This window comes from Xyrauchen texanus, chromosome 27 (genome assembly GCF_025860055.1).
Source record: "Xyrauchen texanus isolate HMW12.3.18 chromosome 27, RBS_HiC_50CHRs, whole genome shotgun sequence".
NCBI classification, from domain to species: Eukaryota; Metazoa; Chordata; class Actinopteri; order Cypriniformes; family Catostomidae; genus Xyrauchen; species Xyrauchen texanus.
The window spans coordinates 5,380,838-5,405,338 of record NC_068302.1 but is presented as its reverse complement, the minus strand read 5'-3'; the positions used below and the strand labels follow the sequence as shown (position 1 = coordinate 5,405,338).

At 37.4% G+C, this 24,501-nt stretch overlaps 1 protein-coding gene across 1 annotated transcript in view; it reads right to left on the bottom strand.

Moving 5' to 3' along the window:
* LOC127620526 (espin-like) overlaps positions 1 to 24,501 on the bottom strand; it is a 169,127-nt gene that overhangs the window by 23,200 nt on the left and 121,426 nt on the right. The window contains 4 exon segments of the mRNA XM_052093657.1: positions 1,218 to 1,562; positions 8,041 to 8,186; positions 18,243 to 18,314; positions 22,465 to 22,720. Of these exon segments, the coding sequence (XP_051949617.1) occupies positions 1,218 to 1,562; positions 8,041 to 8,186; positions 18,243 to 18,314; positions 22,465 to 22,720 (819 nt within the window).

Here is a 24,501-nt window from a genome sequence, read left to right as displayed (position 1 = left end):
GAGCTTCCCTGTCAGTGATAAAAATGATGGAGAAGGAGCTCTTAGCACTATTTGATGTACAAAACAAGCCCAAATGGGACTTCGATAAAAATCAAGTATCGTTCCGCCTAAGGCGCATTTCAATTACCACAGAAGCACGTCAAGTCATAACTATCAACAAAACGCAGAATTAAATGTTGTTTTCTGCAAGTGCTTTTCATGGTGAGTTCATTGCTGATTGCTTTAACAAAGCGGATCGTCACGGTCTAATGGCAGATTAATATTGTGGAGGAAGAGAGTTTAAGAGATTTAATGCCCATTGCAATGAATATGCAACCAATGGGGAAACTAGTTCTTTCAATTAGTCAAACTCCCACTTAGAATTTAGGAAACGTTTAATGTTACTTGAGTTGGTGCTATTTTAGTGCATTTCTATCTTTACATTGTGGAAGTCTTTGTTTGGATTAAAACAAAATTAAACGTTTTAATCAACTGATGTCACAAAAATGTATATATACCAATTTTTGCCACAAGAAGTGAAGTGAAGAAACATTAGTGAAGTTTCAGGAAGTAAAAAAGTAATTCTGCATTAATTACGTATTTTTTAATAACATTAAATAGCCAACCGATTTCAAGTACCGTTCTATTGCACTTTTTCAAGTAGGACATTTTGTTTGTCTAAGCTAAATGGAATGCAGCAAGTCCACAATTATGTGTTTTCATTTGAAATCATTGATTTTGCTACGTTTATGCCTTTAATCCACATTAAAATGGCTTATGAAAAGGCTCTCTATTACTGCATATTTTGGAAAACTAATGATGCGAGAGGAACTGAAAACAGTTTTCAAACTTAGATCAGTGTGTTTGTGACCTTAGGGTGAGGAGATGATCACATTCTAGCATTTTATTGGACAAAAAATGGCATATGCCTCTGCAAACAGGATAAGTCATCATTATTTTTTTTTTGGATGGAAGTTGTTTTCATATTTTTATATTTGCTAAAAGTTTATTTTGTCAGGAGAACACTAGTATATAGGTCACCTCAAAGCTAAAAACAAAAAATGGACTAAACATAAAAAAAAAGTCCTATTTTGATTTAATTAGATCTTTAAGTATGTTAATAAGCAAATTGGCTTTGGCTACAGTGTCTAAATAATGTGAGGGCTATATAGGATGAATGACAGATACACTGTCTCAGCTTATGTTGAAAACACATGACTGTGTCTTAATCTACTCACCTTCTTCTTGCTCTCCTCCTCCTCCTGCATCTTCACCTGTAACTTCCTCACCATCACCTGTCTCTTCCATTCTGGGATGGGTCGTCCCTGCTCATCATGGGTGGGCACCAGACTCTCCGCATCCACCACACTGGACTTCTGGACTGGTACAGTATTTCCATTGACGGCAGGTGTGAGCTGCTCATTGCTCTGTGATGTGGAAAGATTCTGGGGCGACCCACTGCTGGCCGTGGGAGTGGGAGGTGTTGGTGGGCTGTTGGTCGGTGGAGATTCTGGCTTTGTGAACTGGGTGTCATTGAGTTGTGGTTTTGGCAGAGGCTGTGGCGGCGATGTTGGACGTTCCCCCTGTAAGTCAACATGAGAATATTTATTAATGAGAATGTTATTCTCATTACTGTAATAAAACATAAAATAAAGAAGTGATTTATTACTTAAATTTTACTTTATTACTTAAAACTCTTTATAAATCATGGTGTTTATTCATGGTGGACTCTACTGTACTGCCTCTGAGATGCAGATTATATATACATATATATATATATATATATATATATATATATATATATATATAACGTAGGGTTGGGAGGGTTACTTTTGAAATGTATTCCACTACAGATTACAGAATACATGCTGTAAAATGTAATTTGTAATGTATTCCATTAGATTTCTCAAGGTCAGTAACGTATTCTAAATACTTTGGATTACTTCTTCAACACTGGTAGATTTTTTTCACCTGTTTTGACTATAAAAACTCTGTCAGTGCAGTAAGATAAAATACACATGTTAACTGTACCAATAATTGGTAATTTTGAATGTAACTGTATTTAATTACCAATGATTTAAATTGTAACTGTAGTGGAATACAGTTACTTATTGTCACGTTCACTGTTGTCTTTTGTTTTGTGCTTTTATGTTGAGGTTTAGTTTAGTTCCTGTTTCCTGTTTTGGTTTTTGTAGTCCTTTGTAAGTTTATTTTATTCTGTCATGTTCACTGTTGTCTTTTGTTTTTGTGCTGTTATTTTGAAGTTTAGTTTAGTTCCTGTTTCCTGTTTAGTTGTTGTAGTCCTCTGTAGTTTCTTTTTATTATTGGTGTTCCCCTGATTGGTTCTCCTTCCCTGATTGTTTCCTCCAGGTGTCCCTCATTCCCTTGTTTGTTCCTTCCTGTATTTAAACCTGGTTCTTTGTTCAGTCATTGTTGATCCTTGTTGAATGTTGATGTTTTGTTCATGTTCGCTGCTCCTGACATCTTGTTCGTTCGAGGTTTCCTTGTCCTTGTGGATGTTTTCCCAACCTGTGTTTGCCCCTCTATGTTCTCCCGTGTTTTAGTTTCCTTTTCCCATTGTGGACCTTTTTTATTTTGTTCCTGAGTTGTATTTTTATTATTTGCTTGTGAATAAAGCTGCGTATGGATCCGCACCTCCCGTCTACCTTCTCCTGACTTCCCTAATTTGTAACAGAACGATCAATCAAAATGGATCCAGCGGTACAACAAGCGAACTACAGGCTGCTCTGCTTAAGACAAGGTGGACCGGTGGAGGACCACATTGGCGACTTCCTTGAGCTGGCAAACGTTTCTGACTTCCCGGACTCAGCCCTGGTATCCTTCTTCTGGGGCAATCTGAACGCCGCACTGAGGGAGCGGTTGCCACCGGCAACGCGCGAATGGACTCTTCGCGACTTCCTGGAGGCGACTTTGCTGGTCTGTGGCTCGCCGCTCACTGTGGGCGTCGCTGAGGAGGACCCTACCTCTCCTCCCACAGTGGTGACTCTCCAGTCGTCCATGGCGCTTCCTGTCGCGCCAGCCCCACCTGTCAGCGAACTCACCCCCACGCCTGTCGTTGTCCTTGAGCCAGCACGGTCAACTTCATCCGCTCGGAGGAGGAAGAGAAGACAGGCTTCCGCCTCCCAGCCCACGCCTGCCCTGGTCTGCGAGCCAGAGCCCACGCCTGCCCCGGTCAGCGAGCCAGCGCCTACGCCAGCCACGGCTAATCAGCCAGCGCCTGCAGCCTCGACCGTCCCTGAGCCAGCGCCTGCAGCCTCGACCGTCCCAGAGCCAGCGCCAGTAGCCTCGACCGTCCCAGAGCCAGCGCCTGTAGCCTCGACCGTCCCAGAGCCAGCGCCAGTAGCCTCGACCGTCCCAGAGCCAGCGCCAGTAGCCTCGACCGTCCCAGAGCCAGCGCCAGTAGCCATGACCGTTCAAGAGCCAGCGCCAGTAGCCATGACTGTTCAAGAGCCAGTGCCAGTAGCCATGACCGTCCAAGAGCCAGCGCCCCTCGAGTCACTCGAGTCTTCCAGGGCTCCTCCTCTCGAGCCTCCCAGTGCTCTGCCTCTCAAGTCTCTCGAGCCTCCCAGGGCTCCGCCTCTCGAGCCTCCCAGGGCTCCGCCTCTCGAGCCTCCCAGGGCTCCGCCTCTCGAGCCTCCCAGGGCTCCGCCTCCCGAGCCTTCCAGGGCTCTGCCTCTCAAGTTTCTCAAGCCTTCCGGGGCTCTGCCTCTCGAGCCACTTGAGGGCTACCGCCTCTCAAGTCTCTCGAGCCTTCCAGGGCTATGCCCCCCCGAGCCTCCTACGGCTCCGCCTCCCGAGCCTCCTACGGCTCTTCTCCCAAAGACTCCCGAGCCTCCTACGGCTCCGCCTCCCGAGCCTCCTACGGCTCTGCTCCCAGAGACTCCAGAGCCTTCTAGGGCTCCGCCTCTAGAGCATCCTACTGCGCCACCTCCCTCGGCTCCACCTCCAGAGCCTTCCAGGCCGCCGCCTCTAGAGCCGCCTACGGCACCATCTCCCTCGGCTCCATCTCCTGAGCCTCCCACGGCTCCGCCTCCTGAAGCCCCAGGGCTTTCCATGGTTCTGCCTCCCTTGGCTCCGCCTCCTGAGTCTCCCTCGACTCCGCCTCCTGCTTCCCACAGCTCTGCCCCCTGAGCCTCCAGAACCTCCCTCAGCTCCGCCTCCTGAGCCTCCAGTACCTCCTTCAGTTCCACCTCCTTAGCCTCCCTCAGCTCCGCCTTCTGAGCCTTCTAAGCCATCGCCTCCCTCGGCTCCGCCTCCCGAGCCGCCCTCGGCTCCGCCTCAGAAGTCCTCCTTGGCTCCGCCAGCTCCCCCAGTGGCCACTCCTCCTCCCAGGTCTCCTGAACCTGTCCCTGCCCCTTGGACTTCCCGCCTGCCCTCTGTGCCCCCTTGGACTGCCTTCCTGCCCTCTGTGCCCCCTTGGGCTGTCTGCCTGCCCCTTGTGCCCCCCTGGTCTGTCTGTCTGCCCCTAGTGCCCTCACTTTGTTTTTTGTGAGGTTTTTTTGTCTTTTGTTTTTTGTTTAGGATCGTCTGGAATCCGATCATTTGAGGGGGGATTCTGTCATGTTCACTGTTGTCTTTTGTTTTGTGCTTTTATGTTGAGGTTTAGTTTAGTTCCTGTTTCCTGTTTTGGTTTTTGTAGTCCTTTGTAAGTTTATTTTATTCTGTCATGTTCACTGTTGTCTTTTGTTTTGTGCTTTTATGTTGAGGTTTAGTTTAGTTCCTGTTTTGGTTTTTGTAGTCCTTTGTAAGTTTATTTTATTCTGTCATGTTCACTGTTGTCTTTTGTTTTTGTGCTGTTATTTTAAAGTTTAATTTAGTTCCTGTTTCCTGTTTAGTTGTTGTAGTCCTCTGTAGTTTCTTTTTATTATTGGTGTTCCCCTGATTGGTTCTCCTTCCCTGATTGTTTCCTCCAGGTGTCCCTCATTCCCTTGTTTGTTCCTTCCTGTATTTAAACCTGGTTCTTTGTTCAGTCATTGTTGATCGTTGTTTAATGTTGATGTTTTGTTCATGTTCGCTGCTCCTGACATCTTGTTTGAGCGAGGTTTCCTTGTCCTTGTGGATGTTTTCCCAACCTGTGTTTTCCCCTCTATGTTCTCCCGTGTTTTAGTTTCCTTTTCCCATTGTGGACCTTTTATTTTGTTCCTGAGTTGTATTTTTATTATTTGCTTGAGAATAAAGCCGCGTATGGATCCGCACCTCCCGTCTACCTTCTCCTGACTTCCCTAATTCGTAACACTTATATTCTGTATTTTAAATACATAATCCTGTTACATGTATTCCATTCCTACCCAACTGTTTTTTCAGAACTTCTTCAACTACTTCAAAGAGTTCTCATCAAAAAATCTTCCATATGCAGCAATCAGCTTTGCAGATCCTTGGCAGTCTAGCTGTCAGTTTGTCCAGATACTCAGCTGACATTTCAACCCACGCTTCCTGTAGAACTTGCTGTAGTGTCAACATGACCATGGCAACGTTGTGATCGTGGCAGGATGAGTTCTTGAGCGCTGCATCGGAGATGGGCATGGCACCGCAGCACACATCGCGTGGCTGTTACGCCACTTATTTAGCCCTTGGACAGACCTTGCATTTCTACGGGCAGGAGTTCCCCTATAGCAAGTGTCCAGATATGTCGTTGTCACCACAGATGTCTCCAAGTCGGGCTGGGTCAGGTTCCTGGGCAGGACTATGGCTGTGTTGGCACATCAACTGCCTAGAGTTGCTGGCTGTACTGCTCGCCCTGTGAAGGTTATTGCCATTAATCAGGGGCAAGCACATGTTGGTCTGGTCCGACAACACATCGACAGTAACATATAAATGACCAAGGCAGCGTACGTTCTCCTCGCATGTCGCAACTCACCCGTCATCTCACCTGCCAGCGGCTGAGGTCGCTGCAGGCCACTCACATCCCGGGCAGCCTCAACGGACATGCTGTCATGGCAGGCAATGCTCTGCAGAGAGTGGAGACTCTACCCCCCAGGTGGTTCAGCTGATTTAAAGTCAATTCGGCAAAGCACAGGTAGCCCTGTTCGCTTCCCGGGAATCCTGCCACTGCCCCCTCTGGTATGCAATGACGGGAGCCCCCCTCGGCACAGATGCACTGGCACACAGCGGGCCGCAGGGGCTGTGCAAATATGTGTTCTCCCCAGTGAGCCTACTTGCACAGACCCTGTGTAAAGTCAGGGAGAACAAGGACAAGTCACCATTGTGACGCCGTATTTTCCCACCCAAACTTGGTTCTCAGACCTCACGCTCCTCACGACAGCACCTCCTGGCAAATTCCCCTGAGGAAAGACCTTCTCTCTCATGGACAGGACACCATCTGGCACCCATGCCCAGACTTCTGGAACCTCCTCGACCGGTCCCTGGATGGGGCGCGTAAGACTTAAGTGGTCTCCTGCCTGCAGTGGTAAACACGATCACTCAGGCCAGGGCTCCCTCTATGAGGCAGCTGTATTCCATGAAGTGGTGTGTGTTCGCTAAGTGGTGTTCTTCCCATAGCAAAGGCCCCCAGAGATGCGCAGTCGGGTCAGTGCTTTCCTTCCTGCAGGAGTAGCTGGAGGGGCATCTGTCCCCCTCCACCCTGAAGGTGTACGTAGCTGCTATAGCAGCTATTTTACAATCTCCGGGTTTAGCCAATTCTTCCCGTGTTCTTTCAGGTATGAACAGAGTTTGGTAATCCGGAACAGCTGGTATTGTGTATTTCTTTTGTATAGTGCCTTTCCCCTCCGAAACCGAGGCGAAAACATGCGCTTTTACCCCCAGTCGCGTTCACGAAGTCATGGAACCTGGGTGTCCTTCCTCCCTAGCCCCGTGGCTTGTGAATTTGGCGGAGTTTGCACCCAGACAAATAGCAATTTTTTCACATTTATTGACCAATAGGTGGTGCTGCCTTGATGAAGCATACTGAGTGAAATTTAAGACTTTTTTCAAAACTGCAGAAACCCTGTAAGACATTCTTGATGTTACATGACAGGTTCATCAGATCGGTGTATTGTTTATGGGTTCTTTAAATCACCATTACATGGCTATCTAATGAAATAGAGAATTATGAGTTTTTTGTAAGCTCTTTTATGGCATCAAGCTACAATGCTGCATTCACTTCATGTTGGAATTGCCATAATTAAAAGTTTCTGAGTTGTAAAAACCATTAACATCTTTATCAAACTTTTATATACATACTGGAGACAAATCACAAATTCTGAATGTATTTTTTTTTTGAGGAAAATTCCTCTGTCTTCTGTATTTTCCTTAATTATGTAACTTTAATAAATTGTGCAATTGTACTACAGCACCATTAGCATGTTACACAAGCCTCTCGGCTGAATTATCCTGCAGAATGGATTTGGTGCCAGATCACTGAGCTGCACTCTTATAATGATCAGAAATACAGTATAACACCATTCACTGTAACTGCTTTTAGTGGCCCTTGCGTTCTCCCAGTCGATAACTGGGAGGACATTTTAATTTGTGTACAGAAATGTTTTCTTATGTATTTAAAGAAACGTGTCTGATTTGTCCATTTGTATTTTGTTTCTATGGATAATCAAAAACATTTGTAATACAAATAGTATTACATTACAATTATGTTACAATACCAATCCTCAAACAATGTTGGTCACATCCAAATGAAAGGTCACAGATTACACAGTAGACAACTGCTTTAACATGTCCGATTATAGTTTACCCCAAACAAATATTAAAAAAGAAATTATATTTGAAATAAATTAAATGAAGCTAGTTTTTAGGACTTACAACCATAATGCAAATAAATAAATAAATAATCCATCATGGTAGAACTGCAGTACTGAATTTGATATATCTTGATTTAAAAATATAATTACATAATAAAATGACACTAAATTGATTTGAATTCATGTATTATAGTAGTGACAATATAATGAGAATCATCATTGAGAATAATGAGAATTACAAGCAAACTATCTCAAAACATTATAGTAATTTGAATGTTCTTGACAGGCTACCAAAAAGATGTCACTTCATATGTAATTGTATGTGTTTTGGGAAGGTGGCGTGACCTACGTTGCTCTCTGCTGTGCTGCTGTTTGAGAAGACAGTCGTGTAGCCTTTATTCTGAGGCGTCGGCTTTAGACACTTCCCAGCTTTAATTTCGGCCAGAAGATCAGAATTATCTCCGGCGGGGGACATCATGTTGAAGGATTTATTGCCTGAGATAAAGACAGAGGAAAACTGAGCCACGATGGACCAATGAAGAGACAGAGAGCGAGAGAGAGAGACCGGACAAGCTTCTCCCCTAAATATTTAATTAAAAACCCCAGACATCTAAACAAATGTATACAGCACTCAGTAACTCATGTGCTAGTTAAACAGTTACTAATAAAATTAATCCACTCATTGAATACAGTTTAAAGAGGGAATTTAAAGTTAAAACTCAATTTGAAGACAAAAATGACCATTATGGAGAAATAACAGGCCTTTGTTCAAGATTTGACATCAAAATTATTTATAAAATTATTGAAATTTTAAAATGATGAAAATCATATGTCAATGAATATTCTTACATTTAAAATAATAATTATTATAACTAGATTTTTATTTTGAAAAAAAAAAAAAAAAAAATGGTGGTGCTTGCCCAGTGCAAAACTTGCCCCACAATGCTATAGGTCAGGGTGTTGTGTGTGGTTGCCAAGGCACTGTTAAGCAGTTGCTAAGGTGTTTTGAGTGGTTTTAGCATGTTGCTATGTAGTTGCTAGAGTGTTCTGGGTGGTTGCTAGGTGGTCAAAAGAGCCAACTCCCAAGTTTCTCTGTTATTCTGGTCCCTACGGCTTGTGTCAATCTACATATTAATTTTATACTGCACATGATTTTTATCCTCTTTAGTATTTTAAAATCTATAAAAGATCATTATATAGGTCTTATAAAGTTAATATAATACATAGAAATAATATATAGTTGGGTAGTTGACACATATTTATTAAATATATATTTTTTGACACAATTAATATATATTTTTTATCAACTTCGGGATTTTATGAATGTATAATAATGAAAAGTGAATATAATAAAAAATTTGTTTTTTACCATTTTTAATAAAAGATTTGCTCACTAGTTCATTTTAAATGGTCCTGCGGTGTCCTGCTTTTGAAGTACATTAATTAAGAGACTATATTCCATGCATAATAATAAACTAATAAAAAAAGTAATAGCAAAATGTTATAATAGTTATAATTTAAAAAATTCATATTACTTCATATTAAATTATATATATATATATATATATATATATATATATATATATATATATATATATATATATATACACATACACACACATACACACAAACACACACACACTATATATATACTGTATTTATATTTATAATTTAGTAATACATAATAAATGTTATAATTAATATAATTAATGAATTTTATAATAAATAATTCATATTAAATTATAAATTATAACACACCCACACAAACACACACACATAATTTAGTAGTAAATATGAAATGCTATAATTTAAAAAATAGTTTTAGATGGAGTACAGCATGTTGCACTGCAGGACATGCCAACTTCTCCAAATTATTTTGATGAGAGCAGCCCAGATTATAAATAAATATATATAGTTTTAAATAAGAGAGAAAAGATGATTCCATAAATGCCTCTTATAACCAGAACGTTCAATCCACTAGTCGTATTAATTAATATAAATTAATGCTGACAGCTGTAGGTATAAATAGTCCACTGATCTATCCTGGTGAGAACAAACCTAAATCAGAAACTACAGACACAAGCAGAAATACCTTATGTTTCTACAGCAAAATAATGTTAGAAACAAACAAAACAGAAATTTAAATAGTATAATTGATATCTAGTGAGGTATCTGCAATACTTAAACTGTCTACATCAATCTTCCTAAAAGTATAAACTGACACAAACTATAATTCCTAAAGAAGTAATAAAACAAATGTACATCACCTGCTGTTCTCGATTTAAACCTTTCCGTAACAGGCTTGCTATTTTTTCATCGCTGTGATTATATAAAAGTCTTCATGAGGAGCGAGAAGAGCAGCTAGATCCACAACCCCCCTTACTTAACCTCTGCTGTCCTCTCCCAGTAGCGAGAAGAACGTGTTAACTCACTGCCGGTGGCTCATCACAGTTGTGGGAAATCTGAACGGATGAGCAGTAATCAACTGTGACAACAGACGGCTGCCAAATTGGAAATGGATTTGAAGTCCACTGTGTAACCCCGTGTCCTCTGCTCACTCTCACTGACACACCTCCTCGCTCACACCTCCTTCATTTGCTCTGACTCGATCTGCTTCACTCTCGCTCCATTTCAGCCGAACTCAACAACCTTTTGTGTGGATTAGCGGAAACAGCCTCACACACCACACATTGACACGTAAACATGAACTATGAGTGACAGGCCTGAAAAGACGCTTTCTGTTCCTGCTAGGACCAAACGACTCAAAAGATTTAGGCACAAACTTATCTGCCATCATTTACAGGTTGCATGACCTGCACTCAAAACTAATGCCACCAAAAACCATGAACAAACTAGGCAGCAGGGCAAGATCTGGGGGGCTTTGCGATTGTCACTTATTTTGTTGCCATAACAACATATTATCTAAAGAATCACTAAATTAAATATGATCTTTGTAAGACAACAAAGATAAATGTCCTGATCACTGCTTCTTAAAATCACAGGTAGCCAAAAATAAGCCATTCCAAAATCAACTAATCATTTTAGCAGTACTTAATCAAAACTCATCAAATGATTTTGAAGAGCATTATAGCCAGGTATATATCCAGATGCAAATTGTCGTCAAGTGCACATTCTGCATGTTTAAGAGGTGATCCAGGTGTCTGGATCAAAGTGAAGCTGTTCAGTCCAGGCAGGTTGTGTAAGATACGGTGGTCTGCAGCATCCTCGTCAATATTGCCCTCAGAATCGGACCGCAAGATCAGAATTGTGTGTGCAAATTACGTTCAGCGGCAATTTGGTGGGCATGTTTGTGCTGTTGCCGATCTTCGTAATTCCTTTAGTGAATCAGGTGCTAAATGTGCACAGTAAGCATGTGAAAAAAAACACAGCTTTTAGAGGGCACAATTCATTCTTAGTGAATGAATTGTGCCCGAATGTCTATGGACTAGCACATGGCGAGTGCTCATCTCCATTTAAGCGCCACCTGCATTTCAGATCTGTATATTTTGATGGAAGTCGATATAGGAAAATGTATTTTTCCAAGTACTTTCTGCCATCTAGTGGAATGAAATAAGACTTCTTGCAGGGACATAGATCAAACAGAGCCTGAATCATAGGCTTTCAAAGATTAAAAAAGTAAACATACAATATTATTATAAATTGTTGGATTTTCTTTTTTATTTGTGTGTGAAAAATGTAAGAGAGCAGCCAAAGGAGCAAAGCAAAGCTTAAGGGGTTGTGCATTGTAAAATCTGGGTCCCACAACAAAATCAGCCGAGAACCACTAATCTAAATCTACCATAGGATATATTGAATATTCAAAATGATTTTGTTGGCTATATTATATTAAGCAACATTGTAAATATTGCAATGATTCGAGAGTTACAGTATATATTTAAGCACATATTGCTGTTTATTACTGTGCATTGTTATATTAGTGATAAAATATCTTCCTTGTGTTCAATTAGTGGAAAACATTGTGGAAAACATCCAAACTAGATTTGACTCTTGAACTGAACTGTTTGAATAATGGGCAAAAGAAAAAAAGACTGTTTGGTTGAAATGATTGTTCCTCTGACTTAATGATAATAAACACACTCCCATTTATCCCATTTCATAAAATACATAAATGAAAATATGATACAATTTCAATGATAAATAATAAAAAATTATGTAATTATAAATTATTATATAAATGTTATAATAGTTGAGGTATATTACCCAGCCTAATTTATTACTAGTTACAACAAATCATCATAGCTAGGTACAAACACACTATACATTTACACTATACAAAGCTTTGACTTGGCAAATCTTCATTTATGATATGTAGCTAAATATCAGTTTAATAGAACTGATCTAACTGTCTAAAATAACTTAAGGCAAACAGAAGAAGATATGCATGAGTTTGAGCAGACAAAATCATCAGGATGTTCACAATAGCTGTGCATAGTAAAATATGATGTGGCGAAGTTTGAGTTGATGCGTTGGCAGCAGGGCTCGGTCAATAAAGCAACCCACTGTTTACTCACCTTTATACTCATTCAATACAATATGACTCACAACACTGCAAGATGAAACGTCAATAGAAGGTTTGCTTTCGTAAATGCAGCCTTCAACAGTTTAAATCTAAATTATAAATAGTTTTAATTGCACAGCATGGATTTTTAGATGTATAAGTCAACATTAAATCATTTACTTTATGTTCCAGTTCTTATTGTGCACTATTAATCAATGCACATTATTCCACAGAAAAAAAAAAGTTCTTCATGATCTTTTTCTTAATGTAATAATCTCGTTTTCTTAATGAAACGACTTTCTTTTTCAGCAGATGAGACAAATTTGTAAGCAAAACTGCTGACGAAAAGTATCTTCGGAAGTTCTTCGGGAAAATAGAAATTCTAAACAGCCGAGCAATGGTATACTGTTCCTGGACATCCAGACACCTGCCACACCGCTGTGGGAGGCATTTAGAGAACCATTATACCCGCCACACAACGGTGGGAGAAGCATTAAGGAAGCTATATGTAAAACCTAGACTGATGTGGCATTAAAATATGTTATCAATGACTTTATGCCTCATTCTATGAGTCGAATTCACACAAGATCAGTAGAAGAAGCTTTTCTAACCACTATGATTTAATGATGATTTAAAGTAATATATATGCAGTAGAACATTTTTCATTTGTCTTGTTTACATTGTGAATTCATGATGCTTATGTGCTAACACACTATACTCGGCCCTAATATGTGCTGATTAAACTAATAATTAATTTGAGTAGATTTGATTGCTCCTGTAGACTAAATAAACAAAACAAAAATCGATTGACATGGTCTTAGAAAATGTTTATATGCAAACAATCATAAAGATGTTGGTAAATATGTACCAGCTCGCTATTAAGTCTGCATGCAGGGGTTCATGTTAAATACTGAACTGAACTAAAACAAAGTAGTAGGTGGAGCTTCAGGTCACACCTACGAATGACGTGGACCCATGGCAATAAGAAAGTGTTTCGCCAAGGCGAGCTGTTACGAACCACCGAAACGAATGCAAAAACACATTCCTGTTCGTTCTTCAATTTTGTATGAAGTATATCTGGGCCTTAACAAAAGCAAATTCACTCCCGAACAATAGGTGGTGCTTATCAAAAATAAGTTTTATTCCAGTACACCACAGCACAACACACAAAAAGTAAATGAAACGTTAATGAAAATGTTAGTAAAGCCTGCTAACAATTTCATAATTGCAAGACTACATAATAAAATACATTTAATGAAAACTCACCATTGGATCAGATTTTTTCTGGACCCAGTGTGAATGGTGACATAACAATCCATTGTTCCTATTGAAAAGCTTGTTTACAATGAACATTCGGAACCAAAATTCAGGCTTGGTGTGAATAGGACTTTAGGCTTTGTTCAGACAGGCAGAAAAATTCTGTATCTGACTTAGATATGTTTAGTTTAAGTTCAATCATATAAATAATAATAATAAAAAAACTCCTCTGTAAAATATTATTTATAAAAAATAAATAAGAAAAAAGATCCAAACCACATCCATATAAGGTTTGAAATCCAATTAAAATCAGATTTTTTTGGCAAGTGTTTCAGTCTGACCGTCAGACTTATGGGATCAATTCCATGCCACATATATTTGCAAAAATATAAAGTATTGCAAAATAAATTAAAGTTTTGCAAAAGAAAAAAAGTATTGAGCAAACCAAAATTTCTTTTTTTAAACAAAAATTAAGTATCACAAACGTAAAATAAAGTATCGAGAGAAAAAAAAGAAAGTTTTGCAAACAAAAATAAAGTATTGCAAAATATAAATAAAATATAGCAGAAACCAAGATATAATTAATTGCAAAAATCAATGACTGTTGTAAAAGAAACTAAAAAACTTTTATCCTTTTTTATCTCTGCAACAGATTTTTAGGCAGCAATGATTTTGCCACACATCTTTTTCTTTTTTAATGCCTACTAATTATTTTGCAATGCTCCTTTTAATCTGCATTTCCATCACATGTGAGCTCGTGATACCGTTTTGCCTTTGCGCTTCACTTTTCTGTGCATTTCACTTTATGAAGTGAAACTTTTAATCTATAAAATAAACATAAGAATCAATCAATAGTCCAATCAATTGAGAGAGAAAAAACTGCAGATGCTGGCTATAGATGTTAGCGCTTTAACTGATCTCTAACTTCTTTATCTGAAGCAAACACTGTTAAAGCACATTTAATGCTAATTAAATAAAAGGAAACAATCAACTTTATATACCTGAGATCCACCTGCATGCCGGTGCTCAGCCATGATGTTTGATCCGTGTCTCAAGCTAATGACCTAACTTCCAGGGAGGCATCATTGATCCCGTTGTACACGCCCCAATCCCCTGACTCCACCCCCACGTCAAAACAGTGCCATAAAGTGAAATGCACAGAAAAGTGAAGCGCAAAGGCAAAACGGTATCAAGAGCTCACATGTGATGGAAATGCAGATTAAAAGGAGCATTGCAAAATAATTAGTAGGCATTAAAAAAGAAAAAGATGTATGGCAAAATCATTGCTGCCTAAAAATCTGTTGCAGAGATAAAAAAGGATAAAAGTTCTTTAGTTTCTTTTACAACAGTCATTGATTTTTGCAATTGATTATATCTTGGTTTTTGCTATATTTTATTTATATTTTGCAATTCTTTATTTTTGTTTGCAAAACTATCTTTTTTTCTCTCGATACTTTATTTTACGTTTGTGATACTTAATTTTTGTTTAAAAAAAATAATTTTGTTTGCTCAATACTTCTTTTCTTTTGCAAAACGTTATTTTATTTTGCAATACTTTATATTTTTGCAAATATATGTGGCATGGAATTGATTCCATACAGACTGGATTTCGCTTTGTTTAGTTTCGTTACTGTTCAGGACGAGACATGTAAGTAACGTCACATAAAGTGTGCAATATTGTTTGGAGATATTGGAGGTGTCTGAATAAACACATTTTTCGCTCACTTTTTCCTCATATAGCAAACTGAGTGATGTTCACTATGTAGTGAATAGAGCGCAACAGTGCCCACCCCCTTTTTCAGCCACCTTGGTTCTGGAAGTATTTTTCCAATTTGATTTTTCCATAAGGATTTCATAAAATCCTTCATAAAGGAGTTATAAACTATGAACCAAACCAACCAGCTCTGAGGTGAATCTCAACACTTTAAACTTTTGCTGTTTCCAGATATCCATACTTCCCTGCTATATAGTATACCAAAAACAGTAGTATGTCTGAATCCTCAGTATTCATTAAACAGAAAGCAAGAAATACCAGGATGAGCTACTATTTCCAGCGAGTGTGGATCGACTGGTCACTTTACTATCCCATAATCCCTTGGGACCTGAGGAGACACCACGTTCAAAAACATTTGATTTAAAAGAACTGCAGTGAACCGAGTGTCGGATGGCTCTTTTCAACAGTAAGTGCAATATATACCAAGAAAGTTGTTTCTTGTGCTTAAACGGTGCTTGTTTAGCAAAACCAGAGTGGATTATTTTCACTTGTGTTGTTATTACATCAAATATTCGGGTCAAATATGTTTCATGTGATTATCGCATGCACTTGCTCTGGCGCATGCAAGTGTGCACGAGTTTAGAAGGCTTCCCGATATTTATGGGAAAGTGCAGAGTGGGATCCCTCTTGCTACATAATAATTTTTGACCCAGGGACAACCCTAAAGAGGAAAAACATCTCCACAGAATGGGAAGACTCCCAAACAAGTCAAGAAAATTAAGAGGAGCTTGTTATTAAAACAGGTGTGACATCTGGTTTGGTTTTAATCTGTTTTATATCCTCAAAATGAAGCACGCAAAAGAATACTATGAAAGCCAAAAGATGTGCTCAGCATTCCTATAATTATTTGATATTTATTATCTGCAAGAAATGTTGACATAATTTCACATATTTTATCCGAAGGAGTTTATTTACATTTTTTTTTTTTCTGTACTTATGTAGCCTGTTATTTTTTTTGTTGCATTGCTTTGGGAAGATCTTGAATTCCATGAGGAAAGTTTATAATAATAATGGTCAACAACATTTTAGACTGAAATGTGGAAAAAATTGAAATTTTGCATTATAGTAATGATTTAAAACCAAGTTGAGTGGGTTTTTTTGTTGTTTTACTTTGACTATTGTCGAAGTATTTGCCAAAGTTAATTTGTGGGGGCCTGGGTATTGACGTTGACTACCACCCCTGGAGTCGCGAGTGCTGAGTGACTCCAGCCAGGTCTCCTAAGCAACCAAATTGGCCCAGTTGCTAAAGAGGGTAGAGTTACATGGGGTAACCTCCTTGTGGTCACTATAATGTGGTTCTCGGTCTCGGTGGGGCGTGTGGTGAGAGTTGTGGTGAGTTGTGCGTGGATGCCACGGAGCATAGCGTGAAGCCTCCACATGTGCCATGTCTCCGCGGTAACGCACTCAACAAGTCACGAAGATGTGCGGATTGATGGTCTCAGACACGGAGGCAACTGAGATTTGTCCTCCGCCACCCGGATTGAGGTGAGCCACTACGCCACCATGAGGACTTTGGAAATTGGGCATTCCAAATTGTGGGAAAAAAAATGGGTTGAGGTTACACTGTGCTCTTGTGGCATCAACTAAAGGGGTTACTGATGCTTTGTGATAATATTTTTACCAGACATTGTGTCTGACCATGTTTGAATTTGTCAGACAAAAGGACATTTTAACGGTCAAAAACCGGTAGTTAGCGGCTAACGGAAACCCTGCAGTGTACTTAACATCTTTAATGAGGGAACTACAACCCGATGAAGCATTGCGAAGGATGTAACATTGGAAAAATATAAAGCTATTGATTTAAAGTTGTTGATTATAATACTAAAATCAATATATTTTAATTTTAATGACAAAATATTTAGATATTTGCGAAAAAATAAATAGTTAGTCATTCCACATGGGAGTGGGTGGTTGTTGCAGAGCACTTTTGGTGCACTTAGTTCGCCGTGATTCTCTGATTGGTGGATATTTCTCTACTGGATCACGGGTAGTTCAGTTCTTCACCAGAATTTCTGCTATTAAACACAGTTTTAAAACCTTAACAATAACGCAGACTGATGATTTAAACAGAAGCATACAGTATACCATCCATTAACAACCTCGGGGCTCACAGTAGGTCTGTCTTTAAATGTTTATAAGTTATTGTTAAAAATGTATATGCCTTTGAAAAGAAATGAATGAATTTTTACTTCCAGAACCCAAATGTTGCACTGTATAGTGAATGCATATGATATGAGCAGAGGCACATTTTCCATGTTTTCTGCCCCCTTTTCCACAATGACAGCTACTCTTGGTTGGATTAGAAGGAAGTCATTAATCTGGCAATGAGAATGATGTAGAAATTCTGATCACTGACTACAATGTCTGAACAAACGGATCAGATTTCATCACTTACAAAATGACATTGTGGACATAAACAAATCAGATATGTGTGCAGTTTGAACAAAGCCTTTTCTTTCAACCAACCACTTATCTCCATTTCAGCATGAAACTCCCACATTTCATGATCTCCTCAATTCTCAATGGATAAAATCAAGTGTGAACCTACTTTTTGTCTTTTGTGAATCCAGTTTCTCCAAGAAATACAGCAATTTTCAGAGGGAAAAATGGATTAGAAACACTGTTTCATGCTGACTTTAATGTTTTTTGCGGTAGAGTCAATGATGAATCGACTTGGTTTGAATCTCATCAATCAAAGTGCCTATGCTACAAAAACAAGCACAGCTGAAGTGCCAGAGTTCCTGCAGTAACTGGGAATTCTGTGGGCAGATTCCCAATCGGAATCATGGAAAACTGTCTTGCTGGGTGATGTGGTTTCTATCTGAAGTTAGAAGGAAGGTATAATGAAGCTTCATCACTGTAGACTCACTTCACCAAGTGGCTAAGCTGTAGCCAAACAAACAGTGCACTCGATGCAGGGGAAACCAGACAAACAGTAAAAATGACACATATAAACACAAACCCACACACACACACACAAACACAGGGGGTAAATACTTACTTTTCCTCTGGCGGAGTGATTCTGGAGCAGGGGTGACAGAGGGAGACAGATGCGTAGAGGACAGATCCCCTTCTTTAAAGTGATTGCGTCATGACAAGAGAAAAGAATATGGAAAAACAGGAGAGATACAAAAGGCAAAGGAAAGTGTCCATGCAAAGCAGACAGCAGAGAGAGAGAGACAGGTGTTCAGCAGGTATTCAGTTAGACAGGTGGCGTGAAGACAGACACAGGGATGTTGGGAGGACAAACAAGGGCAGAGGAAAGAGAGGAGTTGAACAAACAAAAACAAAATGGCACACTGACTCATTAGTAAATGAAACACAATATTATTTTGAAAAACTTTCTGTGCCTTATTGGATTCATGAACGAATCTGAACTGACTGAAACTGCAAAAACAATTATTACTTCAACAAATTTGCTGTGATATATAAATGATACTACACTTAACTTACAACTATCTGGAAATGTTATGATTTATATTAGGGCTGCGCAATCAATCAAAATAAAATCTAAATCATAATGTGACCTAGTATGATTATTAATCGAAAGGCTGCAATACTACTACTACTACTACTACTCCTACTACTACTACTACGACTAATAATAATAATCAATCATCATCATCATCATCATCATCATCATCACCATCATCATAGTAGTAAATATTGTTATTAGCATAGTAACAGTATTTATTATATTTGACTAATTATTGATATTCTTATTATTATAAATGATAATAATAATAATGAATGTTTTTATTCTATAAATAATAATAATAAAAACAAAATAATAATAATAGTAGTATTGCGATGTGACTATTAATGTGATTATTAATCTGCGAAAGGGTGCGATAACAACAATAATAATAATTAGCACATTAAATATATTAATATTATATTAATAATAATAATAATTAATATTAAAAATAATATAATAATTAAATACTGTATTAAATAAGTAAATAAATAATAATAATAATAATAATATTTTGATGTGACCGATTATGATTATTTAACCACGAAAGCCTGTGATTATACTATATAATAATAATAATAATACAGTATTTAACATTTTAATATATTGTTATTATATTAACAACTATTAATAATATAATAGTAATATTTATATTATTATTGTTGTTGTTACTACAAATAATACAAACTTGTTGTTAACAATAATAACAATAATGATAATAATTATTATTATAGTAGTAGTTTATAGATTATAATATATAATAGCAATATATAACATAATATATAAAATACTGTATATATTATTAATTATTATTTTGTTATTATTAATATTAATAATAATCTTATTAATATATAAAAAAATTACTATAACAATTATTTATATCATTATTATTGTTATTATAAATAATATAATAATTTATATTTATATTGTATAAATACTACTATTGCTAATAACAATAATAATAATAGTCTCAAAATGTGAACTAGTGTGATAATTATACCCTGAAAGGCTGGTAATATAATACATAACAATTACCAATTTCTTTTCTTATAAAACTATTAATATTATATAATTAATAATTATTTATATTATTATTATTAATGTTGTAATTTTAAATTATATAATAATATAAGTTTCTATTTTATAAATATTTTTTTAAATATATAATAATAATAGTATTATTAGTCAATACTAATTTATTTAATATTTTTCGTATTTAATGTGAATGTAAAATGGATGGAGAAACAACAAAAGTGGACAAAACAAAGAGATCTGAGACACTTAAAGAATGACTCTTTCTATTATCAGAAATGCATGGCCAAAACAATTGAGACTTATTTTCGAAAACAAGGATAAATCGTTGGAATATTTGAAGTTTTTGCATAACTTCTGGAGCATAAGAGCTACTTTTTCAATTTAATATTATGCCTTTTTTTTTTTCTTTTAGACTTGATATCCAAACAGCAGTAATATAAGATGTTAAATGTTTATCATATAACAGTTCAAATCTCAATTGCAATATCTGAAAAAATAACTGCAATGCTTCTGGCCAAATAGTAAAACCCTAATTTATATAAAGTTATATAAAGATCATGACTAAATACCAAAAAACAGCGGAGTAAAATGGAAAAGGATAATTCAAGACTATTTTCTAAAGAACTTTCCATCACAATGCTTGTGTTTGGGGTTGGTGCTAGGTGGTTGTGAACAAGCAAAAATGAAAATTGTGTATTTAGTTAGTCATGTTGTTCCAAACCTGTATGACTTTCTTTCTTATATGAGATAGTTGGGCAGTTTTGTATATTCAGTCAACCTTCACTTTCGTTGCATTTTTTTACGTAAAATGAAAATGAAAGGTGACTGAGGTGACATTCAGCCTAATATCTCCTCAAGAATGAACAGCATGAGGATGATTAAATATATTTTGAGTGAACTATCCTTTGAAGGTAATGGGTAAGAAATAGTTAAAGCACATACAGTCCTTGCCTTAACACACACCACTAACTAGATCTGTCTTTATCATGATTATCTGTTAATTAAGATCCTCCATATTTGTGATGGATGAATTGAGATTCATGATTTCATGATTTATAAGCTTTAAACTCTAATTAATTGGCTTCAAAATAAAGAAATCAGGGAGATTGCCTTTTACTCACTGGTGTCAGGCTTCAGGGCTTTTGCTAACCTCTCTGTTTCTCTTTTGCAAGATTTGTCTAATGCACAAACACATTGCAAATCCACAGCCAGCAACATTTCTCTGACATGACACTGAATTGTGTAACACATGACAGACATTGTCCTGTCCCAAAGACATGTCAAGTATCTCTAGGAGGATGAGCAATTAGGTAAATTACAGAACACTAAACTCGATTACAGTAATGGTGGCCCAGGCGCATAAATTCGTAAATAGACTGAGTGGAATGAGTGGACCAGATCTCATGTTAATGGACTGGAACTTCACAAGATTTACCTCGTCTGCCATTTTGTGCTCTCAGAATGCACATTGTGATAAAGAGTTGGACTGAATACATCCACAAAAACTGGTTAAATGGTTTAGGATTGCAGACTCAACAGCATGAATATTTTACATTTGATGTTAGATTAGTAGCACATTTGCCGATGGACGAAGTGTACGGAAACATAAATTGATAGTTTTTCTCTAAAAGTTTCGTCAGTTTTGACTGGAACACAATATAAGGGTTAAAGGTAAAGTAGCAAAAACAGCCTGTTTAATTTTAACACCATGTCCTAACCAGGCACAACACAATAAAGCGTTATCTTGATCCATGCAGATGATCCTTTCTATTTAAATCTGAGTTTTTGCCCTAACCGGACATTAATTTAATAGAACATCATATGTCATTTGCTTGGTTTCTATTTCTGTGGTGTTGTCATGCAAGGTCGTCCCACCCAAGATCAGAATTCAAGGGGGGCTTAAACTGAATCGTAAAATTGCCCTCTTAATTAATGAATCTGTTTTTTATTTGTAATATCTGATATAGTTTATATCAATTCTATTATTTGTGAGTTCTATGTGTTCAAGTGTATAATTAATTATATGATAGTCCTAGTTATACATAATATACATATATATTATACATATTATGCCATAAAAAAAAATTGTTGATGAAAATCTTCATCAAAAGGGTCAATCAATTCTAAAGTCTTAAGAATATGTATTAATGAAATAATTGAAAATTTTTGGACATAAACAGATAAGACATAGTTAATTTTTGAAATGGTTTGAAAAAAAAATGCCCCCATTAAGGTAAAAAATGCTCCTGAAAAAATGAATTCCGGGGGAATATATAGCCTCTTGATGTCAAAGTTCATTTCTGAAATTGGTCCCGCCCATTGGTCCAAAATCTCGCTCTTAATTACAATACATCAAACATCTTATTGGCTGTTATTGTATCGCGTCGTGCAGCAGTTATCTGTTCAATGTGGATAGACACATTTCTTGTCGCTGAAATGTGTGTATGAACCTGGTGTAAGGGTCAGAGAGAGGGCAGAAAATGGTCATGAAGTAAAAAAAATTGTTTCTAGCACAAGAAACCTTGACTTGCATTACAAGTGGACTTAAGGGAAAAATATAATAAAATAAAAAATGTATGATTTTAACGTACCACCGTTTTAAAATCAGCAGTCTGAGCACTGGGTGCCACCTTACTACAGAGATATAAAAGAAAGAGTGAACAAGCAAGGGAAGAAAAGTGATGAGATGAGATGAGATGATGCCAGTACTCACTGTTGGAGGACCCAGACATGTGGCGCTGGGGGGGGGGCGGTGTGGTGTTGGTGCTTGTGTTTGTGGGAGGGGGTGGAGGTGGAGGAGCCGGCACCTCTGGGAGGAGAGGTGGAGGTGGAGGTGGAGTTGGGATTGAGCTGCTGGCAGGTAGAGGAGGAGGAGGAGGAGGAGGAGGAAGGGGTAGATCGTCAGTATTTCCTGTGCTGTTCTGAGGAGCAGGGGCTGTGTCTGCCGGTTCATCCAACATTGCAGAACCCTGCAGAAAGAACATTAAAGCTACATGTTATATTAAAGGTCCCATGAAATCAACAGTGGCAGTTATGTATTTTGGTTGAGTGAACATTAATGGGAGTGAAGTGGCACGGGTTATTTATTATAATGTTTTGTTTTGTTGTTTTTGATCAACAGCTGACTTTAAAGAAGAGAAAGGATAATGTTGTTGGAAATTACATGGAATGAGTTAAACCAAACTCAGCACGCAGTGAAAGGATCTCAAATAACTTTTCATATTTAAAGATCGATCTTGGGGTTTTAAAAATGGATTTTAAAATTGTTCAAAGGAAGACAGCGATTCATTTGAAAATCTATATTTTTACCTAGCCCTAATCCCTGTTATTTTTTGTTTAAGTCATACATTTTGTTTTATTAGTTCAACATAGTGAAAACCAATTATTTTCATGTACCCCCTGGAACTTGCTTACATACCCCCGGTTGGAAATCTATGGAGACCCTTAGCAGACAGGGGGGGACTTTTTTCCAAAATTGTTTTTTGTGTCCTCACAATAAATTTACCATGGTTTTCCTAAAGTAGCCATATTTAACAATGATATTCGTAGTGAAACAATAGTGATAATAAAGAAAAATATAACTGGTAATAAAAACAATTTTGTGGTTATTATGGGTTTACTATAAAAATACCATTGTTTAACTATGGCTTTACAATAGTAATATTGTAGACTGCAGTTACCATAGTTTTTGGCATAGTTTCTATAGTAAAATTGTAGTAACCATGACTGTTGTCGACTAACCATGTTTTGCTTTTTGTTGTTTGGTGAAAGCCATGGTTTTACTATAGTAATATTGTAGTAACTATGAAAAGTAGGTTAAGTAATCATGTTTTTTTGTTGGGAACCAAATCCTCTTTAGAATGAGAATTAAATCACAATTAATCGAATATATCAATATTTTCCAATGCCCCCAAATAACAATAATTCAATATATAATAATTCAATTATTTAAAATAAATAATTATATTTTAATAATTATTAGGGCTGTCAATCACATAAAACTTGTAATCAAATGAATTACGACATGCCAATTAATTAATTTGATTAATCACAATTAATCGCATACATCATTATTTGCTGATAAAGGCCCCCAAAATAAAGATAATTCATATAAATAATGCATAATTCAAATATTTATAAATATAATATGTAGTGACTATAACAAATGTATAATATGGTTTGAAATTCAGTATAAAATAAATTGCATTATTGTGGCAGATAAAAAGAGCATTGATTAGACAATACAAAAAGTGGCTTAAGAACTCAATATATTGTTTGCTTTATTCTCATATCCACAGTTGGAAGATCTGTCCACCCACTTATGGCTCAAATGGTAGGAAAATCTGTAATGTTATTATGGAATTTACATACACGTCAGAGGGCAGGATTAACTGTGTTAATATTTTTCAACGCGTTATTTGTTATATAATTAATCACACTACATTAACATGTTACATCGACAAAACATCTGTTGAAGCTAAAAGCCACAATCCTTCATAATCAGCATCTCTAGAGACCACCCGCACACCCATTTCCGCCCTCCCCGCCCCTATTACTATCACTGAGTAAACAAGCCCAGACCTTTCCCCCCGCACACCCCCACCTCCTGGACGCATGCCACACACGTGCCCATTATTCCTCCCACATCATCATCACTATCTCCAGCATATGGTGCACTTCATGCCCCATACATGTCCCTTTTAACAGGTCATTAGCCAGAGGGACTTGTGGTCACCATCTGCTTCAATCA